This window comes from Gavialis gangeticus, unplaced genomic scaffold (genome assembly GCF_001723915.1).
Source record: "Gavialis gangeticus isolate Ggan-Ray unplaced genomic scaffold, GavGan_comp1, whole genome shotgun sequence".
NCBI lineage: Eukaryota > Metazoa > Chordata > Crocodylia > Gavialidae > Gavialis > Gavialis gangeticus.
In genome coordinates, this window is record NW_017729029.1 from 33,872,256 (window position 1) to 33,894,614 (window position 22,359).

Consider the following 22,359-nt stretch of genomic DNA (forward strand, 5'->3'; position numbering starts at 1 on the left):
TCTCGGAGTAGGAACTTCTGCAAATACTTGCTGTTGAAGTACTCAAATCTGTCCAAGAACAAATAAGACAAAGCACAGGGTTGATTCACACATTAAAGACTAAATCAAAGATACATAGCATAAGCTTCCATGAGCCCAAGAGAAAACACTGTTGTGCTTATACCATCATGCTCTTTGGTTTGAACAGAGTTACAGAAATTCCCTTATATCTTTACTCCAAGACTCAGACCTGGTTTTGACAGATGAACTTGTACTCCTTTAGCTACCTGTTTTCCAGCAACTAATGGTTCAGGATGCCTGTCCTGCCCAGTTTTCTCTCTAAGCATATCACAAGTATAAGACTGGACACCATAATAATTCAATAGTGTAGCACATAGATAAGTCAGTGGTGATCAACTCTGAGCGGCACAAGGCAAGCTGCAGGCCAGACTGGACCCACAAGCCAGGATCTTACCTGTATTGCCTCAGCCAAGCCCTGCATGTCCAGGTCAGACCCCCATACAGAAGTCAGTCTGTGGGGCCTGTACTGCCCCACCCTGCCCTGCATGCCAGGATCAGGCCCTGTGCTGCCCTGAGCACCTGATGTAGCATTCAGGGCCACCCCTAGATTAAGTAATTTTGCTCCTCTGAATGCAATTTGTCATGTCATAAAATGCCTTCAAAGAGCCAAATCTCTCTTAAAGTCCATCTGATTCATCAGATCAAACAGACTTCAAGAAAGAGATCAAGCCAGCAGCCTAAACAGCTTCCAGAAGTCTCTCTCAACTCAACTCCCTCTTCTGTCTGCTTAGACAGCTCTCATCACAGTAGTTGGAGCACATCTAGTTCACACCAGTTACTGGCACTTAGGCTTGGCTATTGTTTGGCCCCATGTATATCTTTCTAGCCAACAGGAACATGCGTTACACTCAGGAGGATCCAATCCTGAATTTGTAAGTAGGCAACACTTTCAATACCCTCTAGTGGCTATTCCAAATACAGTAAATCTCCGCAGGAAAAAAAAAGTGTCAGACTGTTACCCAGAATCCTTACGAGAAAGGAAGGTATATCAGTGTTTGTACAATTAAATAATTAAATTTAGTAGATTGTTAGCAGTGCACTTTAGGGTCTTTGTTTTCCTTTGTAAAATCCAACTTCCCAAATGTGTACACATCTACCAGTTTGTGATTTGTCCATTGACAGCAGTTTCCAAAGGCTGTTCCAAACAACTTACTTTTCCCTGCTATTTACAAGGTGGACATGGAAAAGCATTGTTTTCAGATTCATGCTTCTTCACTGATCTAAACACAAGAATGACTAACAGCAGTTGCATTGACAGGGAAGAAGAGAGGTGGACAATGAAAGGGAAGGAGGAGTAAACTGAATTAAACCAGAAATGTAAAGAATATATGTATATTCAATAATATAACAGCAAATACCTGTAACATGAAGAAAAATAAATGATAAAAGGTAACAAATAATAGATTATGTACTGTTCCTGTTCCTTAAAGGAGACAGGTTTTTCCTTACAGTACAGATATATTAATTGTTGTATCACTAGCATTGTTTAAGTAATGAAAATGTCCTTGTCTGCCCTTGTCCCTTTTTTAGAGTAGAGTTTGCTTATTTCTGAATGCTGGCCTGGACATCCCGTATCTTCTGCCTTTACCTTCAGCTGTCATTGTAAAACGGCTTCATGCTCCTCTACAAACCAATTAGAACAGCATCAAAAAAGAGAGAGGGAGACTCATAAAGGAATGAGAAACAAATTACCGGTAGTCCCCCAAACTCCCCATAATCCACAAAATAGCATGTAAAGGACTGGGGCACATTCAATTTTATAAAAATGAAAGACTAATGGAAATAACCAAATTAAAAGAGATAATGCCAGAGTGATCCCAACATTTCCAAGCTTAGCCATGTCTGTATGAGAATAAGTCATGTTGGCATCTTAGTCTTTAAATTGGGGTGCGCAAAAGTTCCTCTTTGACACTTTTGCTATTTAAAATCAGAATGAATTCACTCTGCTATTTTGGTGCATCATTCCAACTTTGCCCCAGCAGGATATCAAAGGCCCAGATGGCACTAGCACTTTCCTAGTGTTCCTGCTATACCTAACCAGCAGCAAGAGAATCAGCACACCCTGGAAAAAATATGGTGTCTGCAAAATGTGAGGTTCAGCTCTTTCAAGCTGTACTAATGTGCTTCCTGTTATATGTAGGAGCAACTTTAACTTAAATCTGTCCAGGTAAGCATGTACATATTTGCAGGGCTAGGGCCACAATCAGCACCACAAAGGAACAAGCTGCTGAAATGATCAGTGAAGCAACAAGTGCTGTGCGTGGTGCTGGCATGACAACTCTTGTAAGCATTTCATTTAAAGCATTTCAGAGTCTGCTTTGATGGGGAGGGGGAGCTAAGGGTTTTGGGATAAGGGTTTTGGGAAGAGAACAAAGGAATCCTCTTCAGTGTTGTAGCATGTGTGACATTCAGAGGAGGGAGGAGAGAATCGTCATGGAAGAAGGGGGATGGTCTGTTCTGACTTGGTGCCCAGACAAGCTGGTTACATCTTCCCTGCTTGAAAAAAGAAAGGAGAAGCTGCCCTCTCTTTGTTTGCAACTGTCATCTGCTTTATGACACATGGATGGATGAAGCTCAGCAATCCCCAGTGGAAACTTATGGAAACAGAAACCAGGCTCATTTTTTTCTACACATGTACACAGTTGTATTTTTGGCAAATCCTTACTTGTCTTTCCAGTAATACTGTCCCCAGTGTCCACATATATCTTCTATGCCAGCCAGCAAATGATCCAAGAACTAAACAGAAGAGAGGATTTTGCTATACACTGGTGTATTATTGCATACATGATGAACTCTGTTAGATTACATCAAAAACCAGCAGACAAAATGTGAGACATTTTAACTAGGTACACAGATCCAGTGAACAAGGACAGGAGCCATCTGTGTAATTCCTCGTTCAATTATACATGCATATTCTTTGGTTCTAGAGTACAATGAGTGATTTGCTTCTTTCTTTCAGTTCTGTGAAAACAAAGAATAATCACTGAGGGACATGGATCTGTTCCTTATGATACATGCAGGATTGCCAATGGCTTGTATGTTCTGCATATTGGGGCTTGATAAACACTGAAAGCTCCTACCACCATGGTTTGAAGGCAACTTATCTCAGGAGAAAGATGCCTTTAATTCACAGCTGGTAGCTGGGGCTTCTCTTGAATAACAAATTCTCCCCTGTCCCAGAGCCAGTCCACATTTCTGTATGAAAGATCCTGAACAGGTTTATTTACAAAGCTTAACACACATTCAAAGTCTTTGGAACTTTCCAAATTGCCTCCCTAGCTGCGGTCGTCAACACACTGCTGTGCGTCAATATTCTGCTATGCTGCTGTGCATTACTTTATCAGCCACCTGGACCTAAGCTCTCAGAAGCTTCCTCCTGTTCTAGTTAGAGAAATCTACTTTTGCAGTTAGAAATATTCTAAGTTTCCAATGTGTATGGAGTTGAGAATGTGAGCATGCTCTCTAAATCCAGCTTTCCTCATACTTTGACTCTCCTGAATACCACCACCCATTCAGCTACCATGATTTTAGAAATGCTATCCTAAGACTTGGTGGGGCTTTTCTGTCAGGTTAACTCCTTTGAGCTAATGTCACTGAAGAAAAGACGCACTCTTTTTGCCTGTCAAAACAGGTCCTTCAGAGGCGGCTTGAAAGAGGGATGTTCACAAAATGTAATGCTACAGAAATTTGCCTTCTCGTCTCTCTCCTAAGATTCTGTTTTCCATCTTTTCAGCAGTAGGAAATGCTAAGAAGATTAATTGTACTTAGCCTTTTAGGCAGAAGTTTTTTTGAGTAATAAATGTTTGACAGATACCTGCCCTGCCATGTAGGAATAAATGAAATAGGTGAATTATTTACCCATTGAGTCTTAGCAGATGTCCATTACTGGCCCATCTTTACGTCTTATATATTTAAATCAGGATGGATCAGAACCACAAATCATTGACAAGACGCTCTTTCTTATTGTTATATTTGTACAGTACCAGCACTGTGTTTATGATAGGCCCAGGAAATGTCTACACTGCTAATCCAGAGAGAACGCCATGCTAACGTCTCAGGAATGGACCATCTATTTTATGAGAGTCAGTTAAAAGAGCTTAGCAATATGAAGGGTGAGAGGAAATATGATTAATTCCTCTTTGTAAACACAGTCATAGGGTAAATATCAGGGAGGAGGAAGAGTTATTTATATTAACAATATTGGCACAAGATCAAACCGATTCAAACATATCACAAACAAAATTATACTGGAAATTAAAAGAGGAGTGAAGCTTGGAATGGTGCTTGCAATGGGAGCAAGGAACATGAATTGCTTCAAGGTGGAGTCTGACAAGTTTATGAAGGGGATTACATGGTAAAATAGAGTTGTTCTTAGACTAGTAATCAGCAGTGGCATAACAAACAGGGTTTGCACCCTGGGCATACCATGCAGGACAGTGGGGAGTCAGGGCAGCAGGGCAGAATGGGTCCAAGAGCCAGGGAGGGAGGTGAACATGGGTTTGAAGAGCTTGGCTTGGGGAGGAAGTGTCATGCAAAAATCTTACCCAAAACAGTCCCTGGCCTCTGCTATCACTGCATGCTCTGCCCACTCTGGTTCTTGCTCTTAAAGCAGTAGCACTGTGATGTCTGTGCACCAGCTGTTGCTTCAAGAGAAATGCTGTAGAGTAGGGCTGTGTGAAGCTGCGGTCCCTGATTCGATTCAGTGGAGATACGACCCGATTCATTGCCTGAATCTCTGAATCCAAATTGAATCAGAGAACCCTTTAATCTCTCCAAATCGGAACCCTCAGAGAGAATCAGAGAGATTTGGAAAGATTTGGAGATTCGGACATAGACACAGCTTTAAATGTTTTTTCTACATATCTTGAGGTAACAAGGGCTTGTGAGTGCTGCAATATTGGGGTGCATGGAGTGTCCCACAGGAGCGTGGGGGGCTCCCCAGTGCACTGGGGACCAGAAGTACTTCCAGTCCATGTCTGGCCCCCCCAGGGAGCATGCCGGGGGGCCACAACGCATCCACCCATCTCAGCGACTAGTGCCTCCTGGGTTCAGGGAGCACCCAGGGTCCCCCTGTGGCTGATCACTGAGCCAGGGGGATGCGGGTGTCCCCCCTGCGTGCTCCCTGGCAGACCCGGAAGTGGACTGGAAGTACTTCCGGTCCACTTCCAGGTTCGCCACTGAGCACATAGAGGGCCCCCTGCACTCCTGTGGGATGCTCCATGCGCCCCAGCATCGCAGTGCTCTCAAGCTACGCTGGTACCTTCAGGTATGTAGAAAAAACATTTAAAGCTGTGTCTGCGTCTGAATTGCTGATTCTCCAAATTAGCATCAAATCCTCAGGTTTGGATTCAGCCTGATCAAATCAGGGACAGTGATCCAAATCAACGAATCGAATCACTGTCCCCGATTCAGGCCGAATCTGAATTGAATAGGACCCGTTTTGCACACCCCTACTGTAAAGTTGTTCTTGCTGAAGGCGTACGGACTCCACAGGGATAGGGGACAATTTTGATGCCCTCCAAGTTGGCTGATGTCCCTCTCACTCACCCCTAGTTATACAATCTTGATAATCAGCGCAAATTATATGTGAATTCAAGTGTCTGGTATCTCCAGGATTAGGATAAAAAAGGCAACTGTATCTCATTGCCTGTAGGGGGCAGAAAGTAATGCATTATTCTGGGATTAATTTTTTTTCATTGTCCTCTGAAGCTTTGGACACTAGCTACAGCTAAATGCGGGAGTGTATCTGGGATGTGCTAGTCAGTGCTTTTCAACCAGTGTGCCATGGCACACCAGTGAGCTGTAAAAAGCTCCCTATGTCCCAAGGATTTTGGAATAATGAGAAGAAAGTTCTCTAGCCATCTAGCACTAATGAATAAGCCACGCTGATGCAATATTCACAGAAGACTTGCACATGTGTTGGCTGTAGGGGAGAGAGAACCAAACGAGCAGCAGAAAGTTCATCTACTGCGCATGTATTGGCTGCAGGGGATGAGCAGTTCATGAGCCTTTGAACAGCTGTGCCACAGAATTTTGTTGCAGCAATGAGTTACAATGAGCTCATAACTATGGGGATGGGGAATCCGTTAACAGGTATGCCACGGAAAATGTTTACTAACGTACGCGTGCCTTGGGATGGAAAAGGTTGGGAAACACTGTGCTAGTGCTTCTAAGGGTATTTAAAAAACGTTCAATGCACAGAGATCACCAGTCCATCACAGTAGCAGACTGGCATAGCTACTTATGTTGATGGGTATCTACAGTGGGCCCATTTCCATTCTATCCTTGGCAAAAGTTCTGGTTACGTGAGAGCTGCAAAATTAGCCCATTATTTGTGATACTATGAATGCAAATATTTAGTTTAAAAATCCTAGGCCATATTTTTCAGTCAGAATGGGAACAAGGGATCTCAGACTGCACATTACAATTATCCCCACTAAAGAAATAAATTAAAGGAAGAAAACTGCCTCTGGGTTCCTGAGTGTTTGCTCTCTAACTACCTGCATTGTTACCTTGTCTACTTAACTTAATTGGTACACAGCAGTTTTCAGCTAACATTACCCAATAAACACATCTTCAATAATGATTTACTATTCACACACTAACAAAAGAAGAAAAGTATTTCCTGTTTGCTATAGGAAAAAACCTCTTCAGCCTATTCAACTATTTCATTAACCTTAGACAAAGCCCCGTAATACATACTAATTGTGAGGACGTCAAGCATTTGCTCATCCTACCAGTGCTCTCAGACCTAGCACCTTTATTTTTGTTAGTAAAAAAGAGAACAGAAATATTCCCTAGAAATTAGCACTCAGTTGAAAAATGCTTTACCATTAAAAACATTCTATTTATAACCCATATTTTACCCTTAACAAAATGTTTCAAAGGACTCCATCTGTTTTAAACCTGCACTGCCACAATACCAACTATTGCTACAAGAACCAGAAGTGATGAGAGACAAAACTAAACCTTTCCAGTTTGCTTCCTTCTTGTGTTTGGCAGGCCTTGGACGTACTGTACAATCACCTTAGCTGTTTCCTCTGCACAATCACTTTCCCTTTTGTTTAATGTGTGCTTGTAAGCCCTAAAAATTGGCAATGGGAATCAGAAACTAGCATTACTGTCAATGTCCAATTAAATGTTTTGAAGTCCTATTTGTTTTGATATGTAAAGTGCAGTGGGCTAGACAGTGACCCAAGCACTGGTCCCTCTGCACTGCTGCACTGGTATAAATCTGCCTTGAAGCTTACCCTTGGCAAGCGGGTATCCCCACTTGGCACAGTGAAGGTAACCAGCTCTATGTCCCTTCTGCCTGGTACTCAGGGCATAACAGCATATCAGAGGTGCAAAGGAGTTTTCCCATGGCACCCTGAATTCCACTTATCTCTAGTTGTCATAATAGAAAACTGGAGGTGGTTATAAGCCTTGGGAAGTGAGAGCAGTCTAAAGGTTGCGTCCATGTCAATGCCACCTTAACCTCCCACAATTACCCACAGCTGTGTTCAGTTGAAAACTGGTCCAATTGAGGATCTAACCCAATATGTCCTGCAGGCAGTGTGGTGCAGCACATAAAGTCACAATTCTGCAAATGTGAAGTCAGGAGTTCTGTTACTGAATTTGGCATTGACCTTCTGCATGACCTTGAGCAAATCACTTTGCCGTCCTGTCCTGTTCAAGTGACTGTTTAAAAGTGATTTCTATCTGTAGTTCTAAGGCTTTCAGCTACTGCATTTGACATCACATCTGATCTGCTAAAGCTGATAGACACTAAAAAGTTTTCCAATTACATCAAGGCTATATAGGTCACCATAGAAATGAATGATATTTTGACTTGGAGAGGAAGTGAGCCAAGGTAACTACATTAATTTAGTTTAGAACCCTGTACCAGTGTGTTAGGGAAACCAAATCTTGCTTTTCATGTCTGATAATCCTTGCAATTCAACACCACAAAAATTAACATCCAATTAACTTTAACTAAGTATTTATAGCCCTGTCTTCCTCCAAATGCATATGTATGTGGCCTCAGCCCTACTTAACACAGGGGCAGGACATGGAAGACCACTGCAGAGCAGGCCTTCTTTGTGTCAGTTTATCCTTATCCCCAGGACTAGGTTTAATTGTTTTTACTTGTGGAGCTTGCATAAAGTGGGAGTTTTTTCATTGACTTCAATGCACTTTGTGTCTTGGCCATGGATAAGTATAGTCAAATTGCATTGCTAGATGAGCAGGTCTCCTGGCCCAGAGAATCAGGATGCTGGGGCTATGTTTCCAGAGTTGAGCTACTTACCCGCATGTGAATCTGTTCTCCAACAGTGGGGGCACTTTCTCTTTTCCTCTTGACATCTAATAATTCCACAAGGGGACGGATGGTCATTCCCTGCAGCATAATAACACACAACAGAGAAATCAGAATCTCTTCATATCAAATCAGTAGGTTTTGTAGTTCTACATCTTTCACCGCACAGAATCATGGGTGTCAATGCTAAATGAGTGGAACAACCCAGTTTTTGCTGCACTGAGTACGGACTTGTTTCCAGGGAGAGAAGTCCCTCTTTCAGCCAGTGTCTGCTAATCATTCTTTCATCAGAAAAGGAAGCTATGCAAAGACGATGACAATTTAACAACTCTGTTTCCCACTTATCATCCACATTCTCTATTTGGTAACAGACAAGTCATGTTAATAACTGAGCCTCATCAATGGGAAGTCAAACATTTGTGGATCTTAAGCCCAAAGGGACCATTATAACCACTCAGCCTGACCACCTGCATAGCAGAGGTGACAGATACTCAACTGGCAGTTTCTTCATTAAGCCTATAACTTCTGTTTTATAGAAGAAGCTTATATTTAAAGACATTAATTGATGATGATATGCAGCACCCTGCAGAAGGTACTTGGTACCCTGCTAAGTACAGTTCAAGATTTTCTTAAAGTGAAGCAGATCCTCTGTTTCTTGATTTCTAGTTTAGAATACCATACATTAGAACTCATTACCCAGAGAGTCTGATTTTTCTGCCAGTACAGTAAGCTGATTAATCAATGTATCCAACTGGTGAAAGGTGGGAAAAGTTTTTCATCTGCCTCCTGACTAAGATAAGTTTGAAGGTGATGCTCTGATGGTAATATATTCTATTTTTTTAAACCTGACACTTTATTAAATGACTTTTCTAAGAGAAGTTCACAGCAGAAATGCTACAGTAGCTGGTGTTCATGGCTCTTAAGTGTCACAAGAGTTGGCACAGAGGACAACTGAACAATCTTTTTAATTGTGAGAAAATTAATGTTTCATTTTAATTACTAATATCAGTACAGAATTCATCAACATTCAATGTAAATAATATCAATTTTACAAATTTAGAAATGACACATGTTGCAAATTAGGCAGCGCCTATGTAATTTGGACTCTTGTCTTTCCCTAGATAATCAAATGGGCTTGTTTTCATTTTAAAGTGACAGTCTGGAGTTTTGTGACCAGGACTCTTAACTTCACACGCACGCGCGTGTGCACACACATACACACACAGAGGAAGAGAGGGAGAGAGAGATTTCATTGGCTTTCATCCTGAGCCTTGTTTTAGGTAAGGGGACCTTTGGACTTATACAGGGGTGGGAAAACTCCTGCACCCTCTGGGCACAACGTACCAGCTTGAGGCTTTAATTCAGGCTGTAACTTGACCCATGTGTATAATGCATTATTGGTGTTGATCCAGTAGCTAGTGAACAAGTATCTACAGTTCACACACACAAACACCCACACAAAAAGCTTTACAATTGTTATCTTTGTTAGCAGTTTCACCAGGGAGGTCATGGTCTGAATAGGCAAAGAGATTGAACTATAAATGGAGAACATGGCACTTAGTTTTTAAATTACATTGAAAAAGAGAACAATGAAGCTCTTTGGAGGCTTTCAAGACAAACCAAAGTCTTTTGAGGACTTACGGGTGAAATGCCATACATCCAGGCCGGTCTGGATGCTGTTAGAATGTATCGATTGCTTAATAAACTTTCACAAAACTATTGATCCGTCTAGCTCTGTCATGTAGGACTGGTGAGACTACTTATGTAATAGGTCAACAATGACCAAAATAAACTGGGTTATATAATGCACAGATATAAACATGTAGAGATAAGCCTAATTGCTTACATACTTGGTCATTTTTGTGCCCAGTACAAGCACTGCCAGATAGATGCTGGGACTTGCAAGAGAACAAAGTAGGTCTGTGCTCTTGCAGCTGCTTGCATATTCCTACACTCCTAAGCACCTGCATAAGGGCCAAGGACAGTCTGCCCTACAGTTGGCTTGTTTTCACTCAGACAAGCTCTCCTCAGGTCAAAATCTGTTCCATTCTTAGCAAAAATCATTGTTCCACACAACAAATAAAAAAGCAGCAACAATAAGAGCTGGACACTAATATGGGGCAAATCCTTTGTTTCTTCTTGTTTATTTCATAGGTAAAAATGTACCATGAAGAATGCATGGATACTGAAGTAATTAGAAATATTCCCTCTGGCTTTCCAATGGCTGATTTTTAAAGCCTTCCTTCAATATTTGTATCTATTATTTTGATATGCCTTTTCTGTGTCAAAGCATGTCATGCAATTGTTTTTAAGCAAGTTTAAATATTTCTGGCTCTGGAGGCTGCCCTGGCTACATGATGCAATAGGTATCCAGAATGTGAATCAAGCTAGTCTTTAAAAACATTAAGTTTCCGCTGAATAACTCGAGGTCACAGGGTCATTCTTCTGACACACACCCACAAGGAATTCTGTTTAACTCTCATCCTTTTGCATGGAGATGACATCACTGTTTGAGCCCCGAGGTTACACAAAAGCCCTTTCGCAGTCCTGAGAATTATTTTACGAAGCACCCATGCAATGGAAGCACTGCCTTAGAACAACCTTTGTCTGAGACTCAGAGGGCTCTGCATGAGCGGACCTGCCGAGTGACCGGATCTTTTCAATCTCTGACCCACATTTGCATCTTAAAACTTGTCAACCTGCATGTAACTACCCTTTCCCCACCACTAGCCTATGCTCATGCCAATCAGCCTGCCACAGAGAACTGAAAATGATGCTTTTCAGCAGAAGTACAAATCCAACTGCCTGTAAGACTCATTCCTAGGCCCAGGCCCAATGGCATATCCTACTCATAACTGTATTTGCTCAGCTTGTAGTACATAATAGGAGGAAGTAAAGAAGTTCTTCTGTGTGGGGCTAATTGTAAAAATAAAGCATGTGAGTGTGAATCATTATGCCTGTGCACAGACTAATTTGAGGGCAGTGGGCTGCAGAGTCCTGTAGGAAATAAGTGAAGTGAAAGCAATTCTCTCCCCCAGAATGTGGACCAGGCATGAGGCCCTGTGGCTGTAGCCTCAAAACTTCACAGGCCTCAGCAGCTGTAGCACACACAAATGGGAGGTGGTGAAGGGGAGAAGGACAGATTTTGGATCACTGAATGGATCTCATGCATTTGGATGCAGTTAAGTCTCTGGAAGCTGCTCTAATTAGAGCCATCCTTTATACAGGCTTTGAATCTTGCCCAGTCTACATCCACATTGTAGAAGTGGACCACATCTACGGAGTTATAATTGGCTCAGACATCTCTACTCATAGACCTGGGAGAAGTCAGGCACATTTGGACAATTCTATATTCTTATAGTAAGTAAGAATAGCAGCCTTTATTTCACACAAGCATTTGTCTATATAGAAAAGGCCTGTCCCTAACCCCGAACCTTTATACAAACAGGTCGGTTTTAGGAGGCTTAAGTCTTGGTAATTCCTTAAGCAGACAACCCCTAATTTGTACCACTAACTCTACTTCAGGCTGTGATCTGACATACCTAGTTTCAAGATAAGCTAAATAAGTGTACACATTTCAGAGAAGGCTGAAAACAGATTTAAACAGTAATCCAGTTGCAATTATTAACTTGCTATTGGTGCAGCATAATGCTAGCAAAAGGCTGAGAGAATCAGGTCCAAAATCCTTTAGCAACCTAGAAGCTTCAAGGAATATTATCCACTAGATGGCACCATAATGCCAAGCCATGCTCTTCCTGCACATTCTTTTTTGTGAGGGGCATGTACTTTCCACAAGCAAAATAGGTTTTGGAAATCTCAGCCTGAACTAAAATGAAGAGGGAACGTATCAGAAGGGGGACTTAGGAATGTCAATTACTTTTTTATCCCCTCTGCAATACTGAATGGATGTATTTTGGAGGAGGGTTTAACTTGAGTTCTATTTTACACTGTAAATATGCACACAGTAGGACACCAGGGGCATTTTCAGTGAGTGTTTTTACACATGGTCCAAGGGCGGGAGGGGAGCACTTTAAATTAGAGTGTCTCTCAGAGCTGCTCTAATTAAAGTGCCTGCAGTATCTCATGTAACAGTATCCCTGCATTTCAAAATGGCAACAGAGGTGCTTTAACTAAAGCTATTCAAACAAGCTTTAGTTAAAGCACTCCCACCACCATTTTGAAGCATGGAGACACTAATACATGAGACGCAGAGGCTGACTGGAGCATGCTAATTAGCATACTCCAGCAGATTCAACTAATTGAGTAATTACAGCACATCAGAGAAGCCTTCCAGCATGTCTACTGGCACTCCAGATGTCTTCAAACTTCTTGGTCTGATAGCAAATTCAAGATCTGTTTTTTTGCTTTTGTTTTTATTCTGTTTTATGTAAAATATGTAGAGGCCTCACTTTAAAAGGGGAAGCTACTCTACCTGCTCACCCATCACATTTTAGCCACTGCTCCTATGGCCAGAACTGCACCAATGCAAGATGGGGCACATTAGCAGGGAGAAACAAGTGTAGGCTCGCTAGTTTTATTCTTGAATATATTCCAGGACTTGAGGGCTCGGACAGTAAAGACATTTTTCCTTCTGTCCAGCCTAAAATAGTCTTCCAGGAGTTTGTGGCCGTTGGACTTTGTCATCCCTTGGAGCACTCTGGCGAACAGGCATTCCCCCACATCCTGATGTACACCCCTTATGTACTTATAGGCTGCCACCAAGTCACCCCTGAGCCTGCACTTCTGCAGGCTAAAGAGTCTCATGGCTCATAGCCTCTCTTCATAAGGCATGCTCTTTTGCTCTCTGATCATGCGCGTGGCTCTCCTCTGGACTCTTTCAAGCTTCTCCACGTCCTTTCTGAACTGTGGAGCCCAGGATTGGATGCAGTACTCCAGCTGCAGTCTCACCAAGGTGAAGTACAGTGGGAGGATGACATCCTGGGTCTTGCTTGAGATGCATCGGCAGATGCAAGCTAGAGTTTTGTTCGCTTTGCTGGCTGCAGTAAATGCCGGGGACTGGGACTTGATCACCTGTGAAGCCCTTTCTGGTCCTTTATTCCTATATTCAATTCTTGTTCCCATTAGACTTCACACCCAATCTAAAAACTGTCAGCCATTTATCTGAAATAAAACACTGTCATGAACCAGGTAATAATTATACTGACATAGGTATTCTAACATATTGAAAGTAGTTTTACCTGTACAAACACAGTGAAGAGAATGATGACTGTTGTTGCTGCAATGAAGAGCTTTTTTCTAGGAAAGTCAGGAAGCAAGAAAACCAGAGAGAAACATATTGCACCTCTGAGACCTCCATATGCTATAATAAATTGGTCCTTGCTGGTAACAGTGTTCACATGTAATCTGTTCACAAAAAAAGTCAACACAAGAACCCCTAAAAAGCAGGAAACAAAAAGGGAAATTAATAAACAGAAAGAAACAACCACAGTCATCATGGTAGGAAGTATTTTTGGACAAATAGTTATTCCAATGGGAACAACTTATAAATCAGTCCAAACTGTGCAGAGAAGAATTCATCAATATATTATATACCCCATCCATCACTGCAAGGGGATTCCTTCACTGGTCTGAGTCACTGGACTGATGTTCATCGTGTCTTGTATGGGTCCCAGTATAACTAAAAAGCTGGACTCAGTTACTCCCAACTTGGAAGATAGGAGATAGAAGCAATTGGCCACCATTTAGTGGTCATGACATAACAATAAGATTTTAAACTTCTAACACTATAGTAATTTCTCTGTTGGCCACTCTAAACCTTGTATATTGTTCTGACCTATTCTAGAACTGGGGTTTTGTAGAACAAAGTTAAACTACAAAGGCAAGCTGACTCTGTGGTTTATGTTCATTACAAGTTCCTCTGAATGGCTTTAGCTTTAAGCTATAGTTAAGGCACTCTGAATCTTCCATATGTTTTCTAACTGCATTAACTTTGTTGTATATTCTAAAGTCCTTAATTCATAAAGATTTATATAGTGTGAACTTTAGGCTGTGGAAGATGTCACAGAAATCAATGCCATTTATAATTATTTGCAAAGAAACAAGCTAAAAAGTGCAGTAGATCAAATCATGGAGCCATTAATATTACAATATCCCCTTCACAAATACTGTGCAAGAATGGGCATGTGTATCTTAATTTCTAAGGTTTGAAATGCCTGATATCATTAAGCCAGGCATTACTCAAGTGAAGCCAACCAAACTTCTATAAACAGGATCAAAAACAGGCTCTTAAAGTTTGAAATGGTGACTCTAATTAATTAATAACAATTCAGAACATAGGCATTTCCTTTCTCAAAGATTAATGGCTTCTTTGAGAACTGATGACATAAGAATGTCATTGACTTCTGCTGGTAATTTAACTAGACCAATATTATTACTTTTTAATGCTTTTTTAAATGGTGTTTTAAACCCCTAAACCAATTTATTTGTTATATAATAAGCTTTAGAAACCATGCATATGCAATACCTATCCAGACACCTACACCCTTTTTACAGCTAAGAATAATCAATTCCCATCACACAGAAAAACAGCTTAAAAAAGAAATCTTGGGGTCTTCAGGAATAGTGAACTCAATTAACTTAACACTCTGGCAGTGGTGCATTCCCAGTTCTAGGAGCACTAGGGTATTAATGCCAAGAAAAGAAGGTGATGATGAGAACTCCAGTTTCCAAATGGAGTGTTCCATCTAGGCGACAATAACATTTTTAGTTCAAACTAATGCTGCATTTCACAAGTAGAGATGAGCCAAATAAAGCTAGTCATTTACAATCAAATTAACTTCAAGTGCTACCATTAAGCAGGAGTGGTTGGTAACAGATCTGTTTCTTAGGTCATGCAAAGTGTAGACCTTGCACCAGATCTGTATTTGGTTTAATGGGTGCAGCTCTATTAATTTGAAAGGAACCATGTTTATAAAAGCTGCACATCTCAGCTTTGTGTTCCTTTACTCTTTCCATCCTCGCTCAACTCCTTTATGTTTTTTAAGCTACCTCAAGACGTGTTGGTTTGTAGCAGTGACATGATCAATCATTTTGGCCAAAATATTTTTTCTCTGGGAGATGCACTGTGGCAAAAAGAAGACAGAGGTTCTTTATTCTTTAGATGATGCTTGAATCCTGGTGGTGTGACACTGCTCTATAGACCTCCTGGGACTGATGTTTCTCTCACTCTGCTGGCTTCAAAGGGTTTGGTTCTGATTTAACCCAGTGTAAGCAAGGATAGATTCAGGATGTATTGCTATGTCCTGGCACCTGGTGCATGAAGACCACCTGTTCCAATAGCAGTAAACACTTTTCCATCATAAAGACCTTTTCCAAGAGCTTTAGTCTCAGTTTAGGGCCTTTGAGCTGCAAGAAAAAACACCAGTACATGTTCTGAAACTGTAAGTGAAAGGGGTCAGTGCAGGCTACAAGATATCCAAGCCCTTCATCTTCTAATAAGGGATACAGAAAAAGTGAGATTTAGGTAGAATTTAAGCACCTCACTCCAAACATGCAATCATGAACGATGTGTGCCCCCAGCAGCTGGGGGGGGCACAGCGGCACTGGCAGCAGCAGAACAACGGCAGCACAGCAGTGGTAAGTGGGGAGCTCCCACAGACGTCTCCGGCACTGTCGGGGGGGGGGGTGCCAATTAGCGGTTTTTCATAGGGGGTGCACCACCAGGCTCAGGGGGTGCACATGCACCTGCATGCACCCCCAGCTCATCGCCAATGCATGCAATCCTAACTCCTTCCCTTGGCACTCAGCTGACACCTACAACTGGGGACACTTAAAGTCTGTGGACAACTAACTTTTTTACTTCAAAGTTCCTTTGGTACCTAGAGTCCTGCCTCTGCACAGGCCCAGCACTGGCCCAATCTGAGCACTGCTTGGGATCCAGAGACCAGGTGTTCCTTTACCTAAGCTTCCTCTGGGGTCCAGTCTCAGAAGTGCTCTCACACAAATCTATTAAAGTAGTTCTCCACTGTGTTAGACTTGAGGCACCCCTTGGAAAAAGCCAGCTCTGAGTTTTCACTACAGAAAAAAATAGCTTTCACTTGTTTTGACCTGGTTTTTTTTCTACAGTGAGTTGTTTCTCACTCTAAGTTTTCATTTGTTTTTTTACTACAGAAAAAAAATAGACCAATTTTTTGTCACAAAGAATTTAGAAAGATCATAACCACAGATTTCTATTTGAAATCTCTGAGTTTATCTTATGAATTATGTTTGCACACCGTACAGTGCTAACTTGCATAGCATCCTGCAACACCCTTGAGAGGATCTCAAGGTATTCCAGGGTGCTGCGGCACCCTAGTTGAGAATCACTGGTCTAATACATCCCTCCCAAAGGACTGGGATTCTCACAAAATAAAGTGGTGGGGTTACTGCTTTCCCTCCCTGCTCCAATAATTCTTTCTGTATTTTACATTACATATTGCTTTGATAAAATATGTGATTCCTTGGACCAGAGACTAGAAACGAGGTCTCTCCCCTTCTGAGCGCCCAAAGCATTAGACTAAGGAGCCAAGCACCCTTTTGTGCTTTCTCTCTGCCCCAATGAACCTTGGATTCTTTTCTGGACAATTTCAGCAGAAGGACAGAAAGTGATGCTCACTCATGCCCAGAATAGCCCATGGAGCTGTGGTTTTAAGCGTGAACGATGCATGCTCCCGGAGGCTGGAGGGGCAGAGTAACGGCTCGCAGGCAGCAGTAGTGGTGGCAGTGGCAGGGGCATGGCAGCAGCGAGCAGGGAGCTCCCGCAGGCAGCTGCAGCGATGGCAGCAGGAGGTGGTGAGCACCGAGCAGTGGTTGGCAACAACCTGCAGATGCTGCCAGCAGTGGCAGCCAGTGGCAATCAGGGACCGCCTGTAGATGCCGCTGGCAGTGTCAGCAGCGAGTGGGGGGGTGGTGAGTGGCGACTGTCCACAAGCACTGCCGGTAGTGTCAGCAGCACTTCTGTCAGGGGGTGCCCCACCAATCTCAGGGGGTGCACGTGCACCCGCGTGCGCCCCCTATGCATCGCCAATGGTTCTAAGAGATGGGCATGGTGGTTTTGAACCCCCACAGGATAGTGAGGGAATTCAACCTGAATGGGAACAGCCCTCATTGTACTTGAGAAGAAAAGCCTGAACCTTGCTTAGTTAAAAGACACTCCCATCCTCTGAGTTCCCCTGCTGGTCTGGTGGTTTTAGACAGCATGCTGGCTGTCTCCGATCACATTCGGAAGTCCCTAAGTCTCCACAGTCACTTTATAGTTCTAGGTTCACCAGGGAACCAAAGCCCTGAGATAAGTGGGGAAGCAGAAGACCTGAAGGAAGTCCAAAGAGGAGGGGGAAACAGGAGGTTTCTTCACTCTTACTGAAAAAGTAGGTGCCTCAGGTGCCTGTACATGAATGCATGGAGCCTGGGAAACAAACAGAAAGAATTGGAAGTCCTCACATAGTCAAGGAACTATGATCTAATTGGAATAAAAGAAACTTGGTGGGATAGCTTGCATGACTGGAGCACTGACATGGATTGGTACAAACTGTTCAGGAAGGACAGGCAGAGGAGAAGAGGAGGAGGAGTTGTATTTTGTGTAAAAGAGCTGTATGCTTGCTCAGAGCTCTAGTGTGAAACTGGAGATAGGCCTGTTGAAAGTCTCTGGGTTAGGGTCAGAGAGGAGAGCAACCAGGGTGATGTTGCAGTGGGAGTCTGCTGTAGACCACCAAACTATGAAGATGCAGTAGATAAGGCTTTCTTCAGACAACTAGTGGAAGTTTCCAGAAAATACTCCCTGGTTCTCATGGGGGATCTTCAATCACCCTGACATCTGCTGAGACAGCAATGCCACAGTGCGCAGGCAACACAAGAAATTTTTGGAGAGAGTTAAAGACAACTTCCTAGTGCAAATGTTGGAGAGACCAACTAGGGGCCATGATCTTGACCTGCTGCTCACAAACAGGGAAGAATTGGAGGGGGGATGCAGAAGTGGATGGTAACTTGGGCAGCAGTGACCATCAGATGATGTAGTTCAGGATCCTAAAAAAATGAAGGAAGGAGAGCGGCAAAGTATGGACCCTGGACTTCAGAAAAGCAGACTTTGACTCCCTCAGGGAACTGATGGGCAGGATCCCCTGGGAAGCCAGTCTAAGGGGGAAAGGAGTCCAGAAGAGCTGGGTGTATTTTAAAGAAACCTTAATGAGGGCTCAGGAACAAACCATCCTGACACACAGGAAGACTAGCAAATATGGTAGGTGACCAGTTTGGCTTAGCAGAGAACTATTCAGTGAGCTTAAACACAAAAGGAAGCTTACAAGAAGTGGAAGCTTGGACACATGACTAGGGAGGAGTATAAGAATATTTTTTGGGCATGCCGGGATGAAATCAGGAAGGCCAAAATGATATTGGCATTGCAGCTATCAAGAGATGTGAAGGGTAACAAGAAGGGTTTCTACAAGTATGTTAGCAGCAAAAGGAAGGTCAGGGAAAATGTGGGTCCATTACTGAATGGGGGAGGCAACTTAGTGACAGATGATGAGGAAAAAACTGAAGTACTCAATGCCTGTTTTACTTTAGTCTTCACAGGTAAGGCCAGGTCCTAGAATACTGCACCAGGCAGCACAGTTTTGAGAGAAGGTGAGTAGCCCTCAGTGATGAAAGAACAGGTTAGACACTATTTAGAAAACCTGGATGGCTACAAGTCATGGGGCTAGATGCAATGCATCCAAGGGTGCTGAGGGAGTTGGTTGATGTGATTGCAGAGCCACTGGCCATCATCTTTGAAAGCTCATGAAGATGAGGGGACATTCTGGACATTGGGAAAGGGAAAAAGTAGTGCCCATCTTTAAGAAAGGGAAGAAGAACAATCCAGGAAACTACAGACCAGTCAGCCTCATCTCAGCCCTCAGAAAAAATCAGGGAGCAGGTCCTCAAGGAATCCATTGAAAGAGAAGAAAGTGATCAGGAATTGGCAGCATAGAGTCACCAAAGGTAAGTCAAGCCTGACCAACCTGATTGCTCACTATGATGAGATGACTGGTTCTGTGGATGCAAGGAGACCAGTGGATGTGGTATACCTTGATTTTAGCAAGGCTTTTGATACGGTCTACCACAGTATTCTTGCAAGCAAGCTGAGGAAGTATTGGTTGGAGCAAAGGACTGTAAGACGGACAAAAAACTGGCTGGATCATGGGGCTCAAAGAGGAGTAAGCAATGGCTCAGTGTCTAGTTGGCAGCCAATATCAAATGGAGTTCCCCAGTGTTTGGTCCTGAGGCTGGTTTTGTTCAATATCTTGGTTAATGATCTGGAAGATGGAATGGACTGCACCCTCAGCAAGTTCACAGATGACACCAAGTAGGCTGGAGGGTAGGGTTAGGATTCAGAGTGACCTAAACAAATTGGAGTACTGGTCAAAAAGAAATCTCATGAGGTTCAACAAGGACAAGTGCAAAGTCATTCACTTAGGATGGAAGAATCCTATGCACCGCTACAGGTTTGGGACCAACTGGTTAAGCAGTAGCTCTGCAGAAAAGGACCTGGGGGTTACAGTGGACAATAAGTTAGATATGAGCCAACGGTCTGCCCTTTTGCCAAGAAGGCTGACAGCATACTGGGCTGCATTAGTAGGAGCATTGCCAGCAGATCACGGGAAGTAATTACTAGGGCTGTGTGAAACACCATCCTTTCATTTCAACATCCATTTCCCCATTTTGAAGGGACAGTGTTTTGTTTCATTGTGTCATTTCATGGGAAGCACTATCCCACTTGGTTTCTCAAAATTGTTTCTCTGTTTCAACACATTTTGACTTTTCACCCATAGGCTATAATGTGGAATCATGAAAATGCCTAAAACTTCATAATTTCGTGCCTGATTTCAATGAAAATTGCAGAGATGGCATGAAGCCTGTCAAGTTTCAAGGAGATAGATGCAGAGGTTTCTCAGAAACTCCACCTCAAACTGTTCAAAACATAACTCCTGCCACTTGCTGGCAGTGGCAGCCTCCTTCCATCTGGTGTACAGATCTGGGAGACCGCATCCCCAGGAGGGCTGCGGGGCTGTGCTGGACTCCTCCTGGGGGTAGGGACCGCCAGAACTGTGTGCTGGATAACAGGAGGCTGCCACTGCTGCTTGGGACCAATGCTGGGTGCAGCCCACATCCAACACCGGAGAAAATTGCTGCTATCCCAGGCAACAGTGGCAGATTCTAGAACCCTAGAGTTCTAGAACCCTAGAGTTCTAAAGGAACTGGCCGAGGTCATTGCAAGTCCCCCGGCACGGCTTTATGAGCACTCATGGTGCACTGGAGAGGTGCCGAAGGACTGGAAGAGGGCCAGTGTGGTTCCAATCTTCAAAAAAGGGAGGAAGGAGGACCAGGGAAACTATAGGCCAGTTAGTCTTACCTCGATCCTGGGTAAGCTTTTTGAGAAAATAATTCTGGCACACATCCAGGAGGGGCCAGCAGGGGACTGCGTGCTTAGGGGCAATCAGCACAGGTTCATCAGTGGCAGGTCCTGTCAGACCAACCTGGTGGCTTTTTATGATCAGATCACCAGATCATTAGATGCAGGGGTAGCAGTGGACATAGTCTTCCTGGACTTCCGGAAGGCTTTTGACACTGTCTCTCACCCCGTTCTCATTAAGAAAATGGGAGGCTGTGGTGTAGACACCCACACAGTCAAATGGGTCACCAACTGGCTGGAGGGCCGCACCCAGAGGGTGGTAGTGGATGGGTCCTTCTCAACTTGGAAGGACGTGGGCAGTGGGGTTCCGCAGGGCTCGGTCCTCGGGCCCGCACTGTTCAACATCTTCATCAGTGATTTGGACGAGGGGGTGAAAAGCACCCTGTTCAAATTTGCTGATGACACTAAGATGTGGGGGGACGTGGGCACACTAGAAGGAAGAAGCAGGCTACAATCGGACCTAGACAGGTTACAAGGGTGGGCGGATGAGAATAGGATGGGTTTCAACACAGACAAGTGCAAGGTGATGCACCTGGGGAGGAACAACCGGCACCATACCTACAGGTTAGGGAACTCCCCTCTTGTCAGCACGGAGGCGGAAAAGGATCTTGGAGTCATCATTGACTCCAAGATGAACATGGGTCGGCAGTGTGGGGAGGCAGTTAGGAAGGCCAACCGTACCTTGTCATACATCCACAGATGCATCTCGAGCAGGTCCAGAGAGGTGATCCTCCCCCTTTATGCGGCACTGGTCAGGCCGCAGTTGGAGTACTGCGTCCAGTTCTGGGCGCCGCACTTCAAGAGGGATGTGGACAGCATGGAGAGGGTCCAGAGGAGGGCCACTCGCATGATCAGGGGACTGCAGGGCAGGCCCTATGAGGAGAGACTACGGGACCTGAACCTGTTCAGCCTCCACAAGAGAAGGCTGAGGGGGGATCTTGTGGCCTGTTACAAACTGGTCAGGGGGGATCAGAAGGCATTGGGGGAGTCACTGTTCCCCCGAGCACAGCCAGGAGTGACCAGGAACAACGGTCACAAGCTAGCAGAGGGTAGATTTAGGTTAGACATCAGAAGGCGCTATTTCACGGTCAGGGCGGCTAGGGTCTGGAACCAACTTCCAAGGGAGGTGGTGCAGGCTCCTACCCTGGGGGTTTTTAAGAAGAGGTTAGATGAACACCTTGCTGGGGTCGTTTGACCCCAGTACTCTTTCCTGCCATGGCAGGGGGTCGGACTAGATGATCTTCTCAGGTCCCTTCCGACCCTAGAAACTATTCCTCTCATCCAGTGCACAAATCTGGGGCTTGCACCCCCAGGAGGAGTCCGGCACAGCCGGACTTTTTGGTGCTAAAGTAGGCCTGGAGCTGGGGTGGGTGGGGCAGCCACGCAGGAGCTGGAGGAGCAGGGGTGAGGTCAGGGGGCTCATGGAAGAACCCCCCATACAGCATGGGGCAGTAGGGAGGCAGCAGGGATCACCCCCCTGCCAGGCAGCACCCAGTATTTTTTTTAAAGGCCTGGGAACTGGGGCCAGGTGGGGCAACCATTGGGCGGGGGCTGGAGCAGA

The 22,359-nt window shown here is 44.0% G+C and overlaps 1 protein-coding gene across 1 annotated transcript in view; it reads right to left on the reverse strand.

Annotated features, from left to right (window-relative positions):
* The window catches only part of LOC109300345 (sodium/hydrogen exchanger 2-like), an 86,206-nt gene that overhangs the window by 20,907 nt on the left and 42,940 nt on the right, over positions 1-22,359 (reverse strand). The window contains exons 5-7 of the mRNA XM_019521028.1: positions 13,555-13,751; positions 8,348-8,437; positions 2,726-2,796 (exon numbers count right to left, since the gene is read on the reverse strand). Coding sequence (XP_019376573.1) covers positions 2,726-2,796; positions 8,348-8,437; positions 13,555-13,751 — 358 coding nt within the window. The remainder of the gene's footprint in view (positions 1-2,725; positions 2,797-8,347; positions 8,438-13,554; positions 13,752-22,359) is intronic.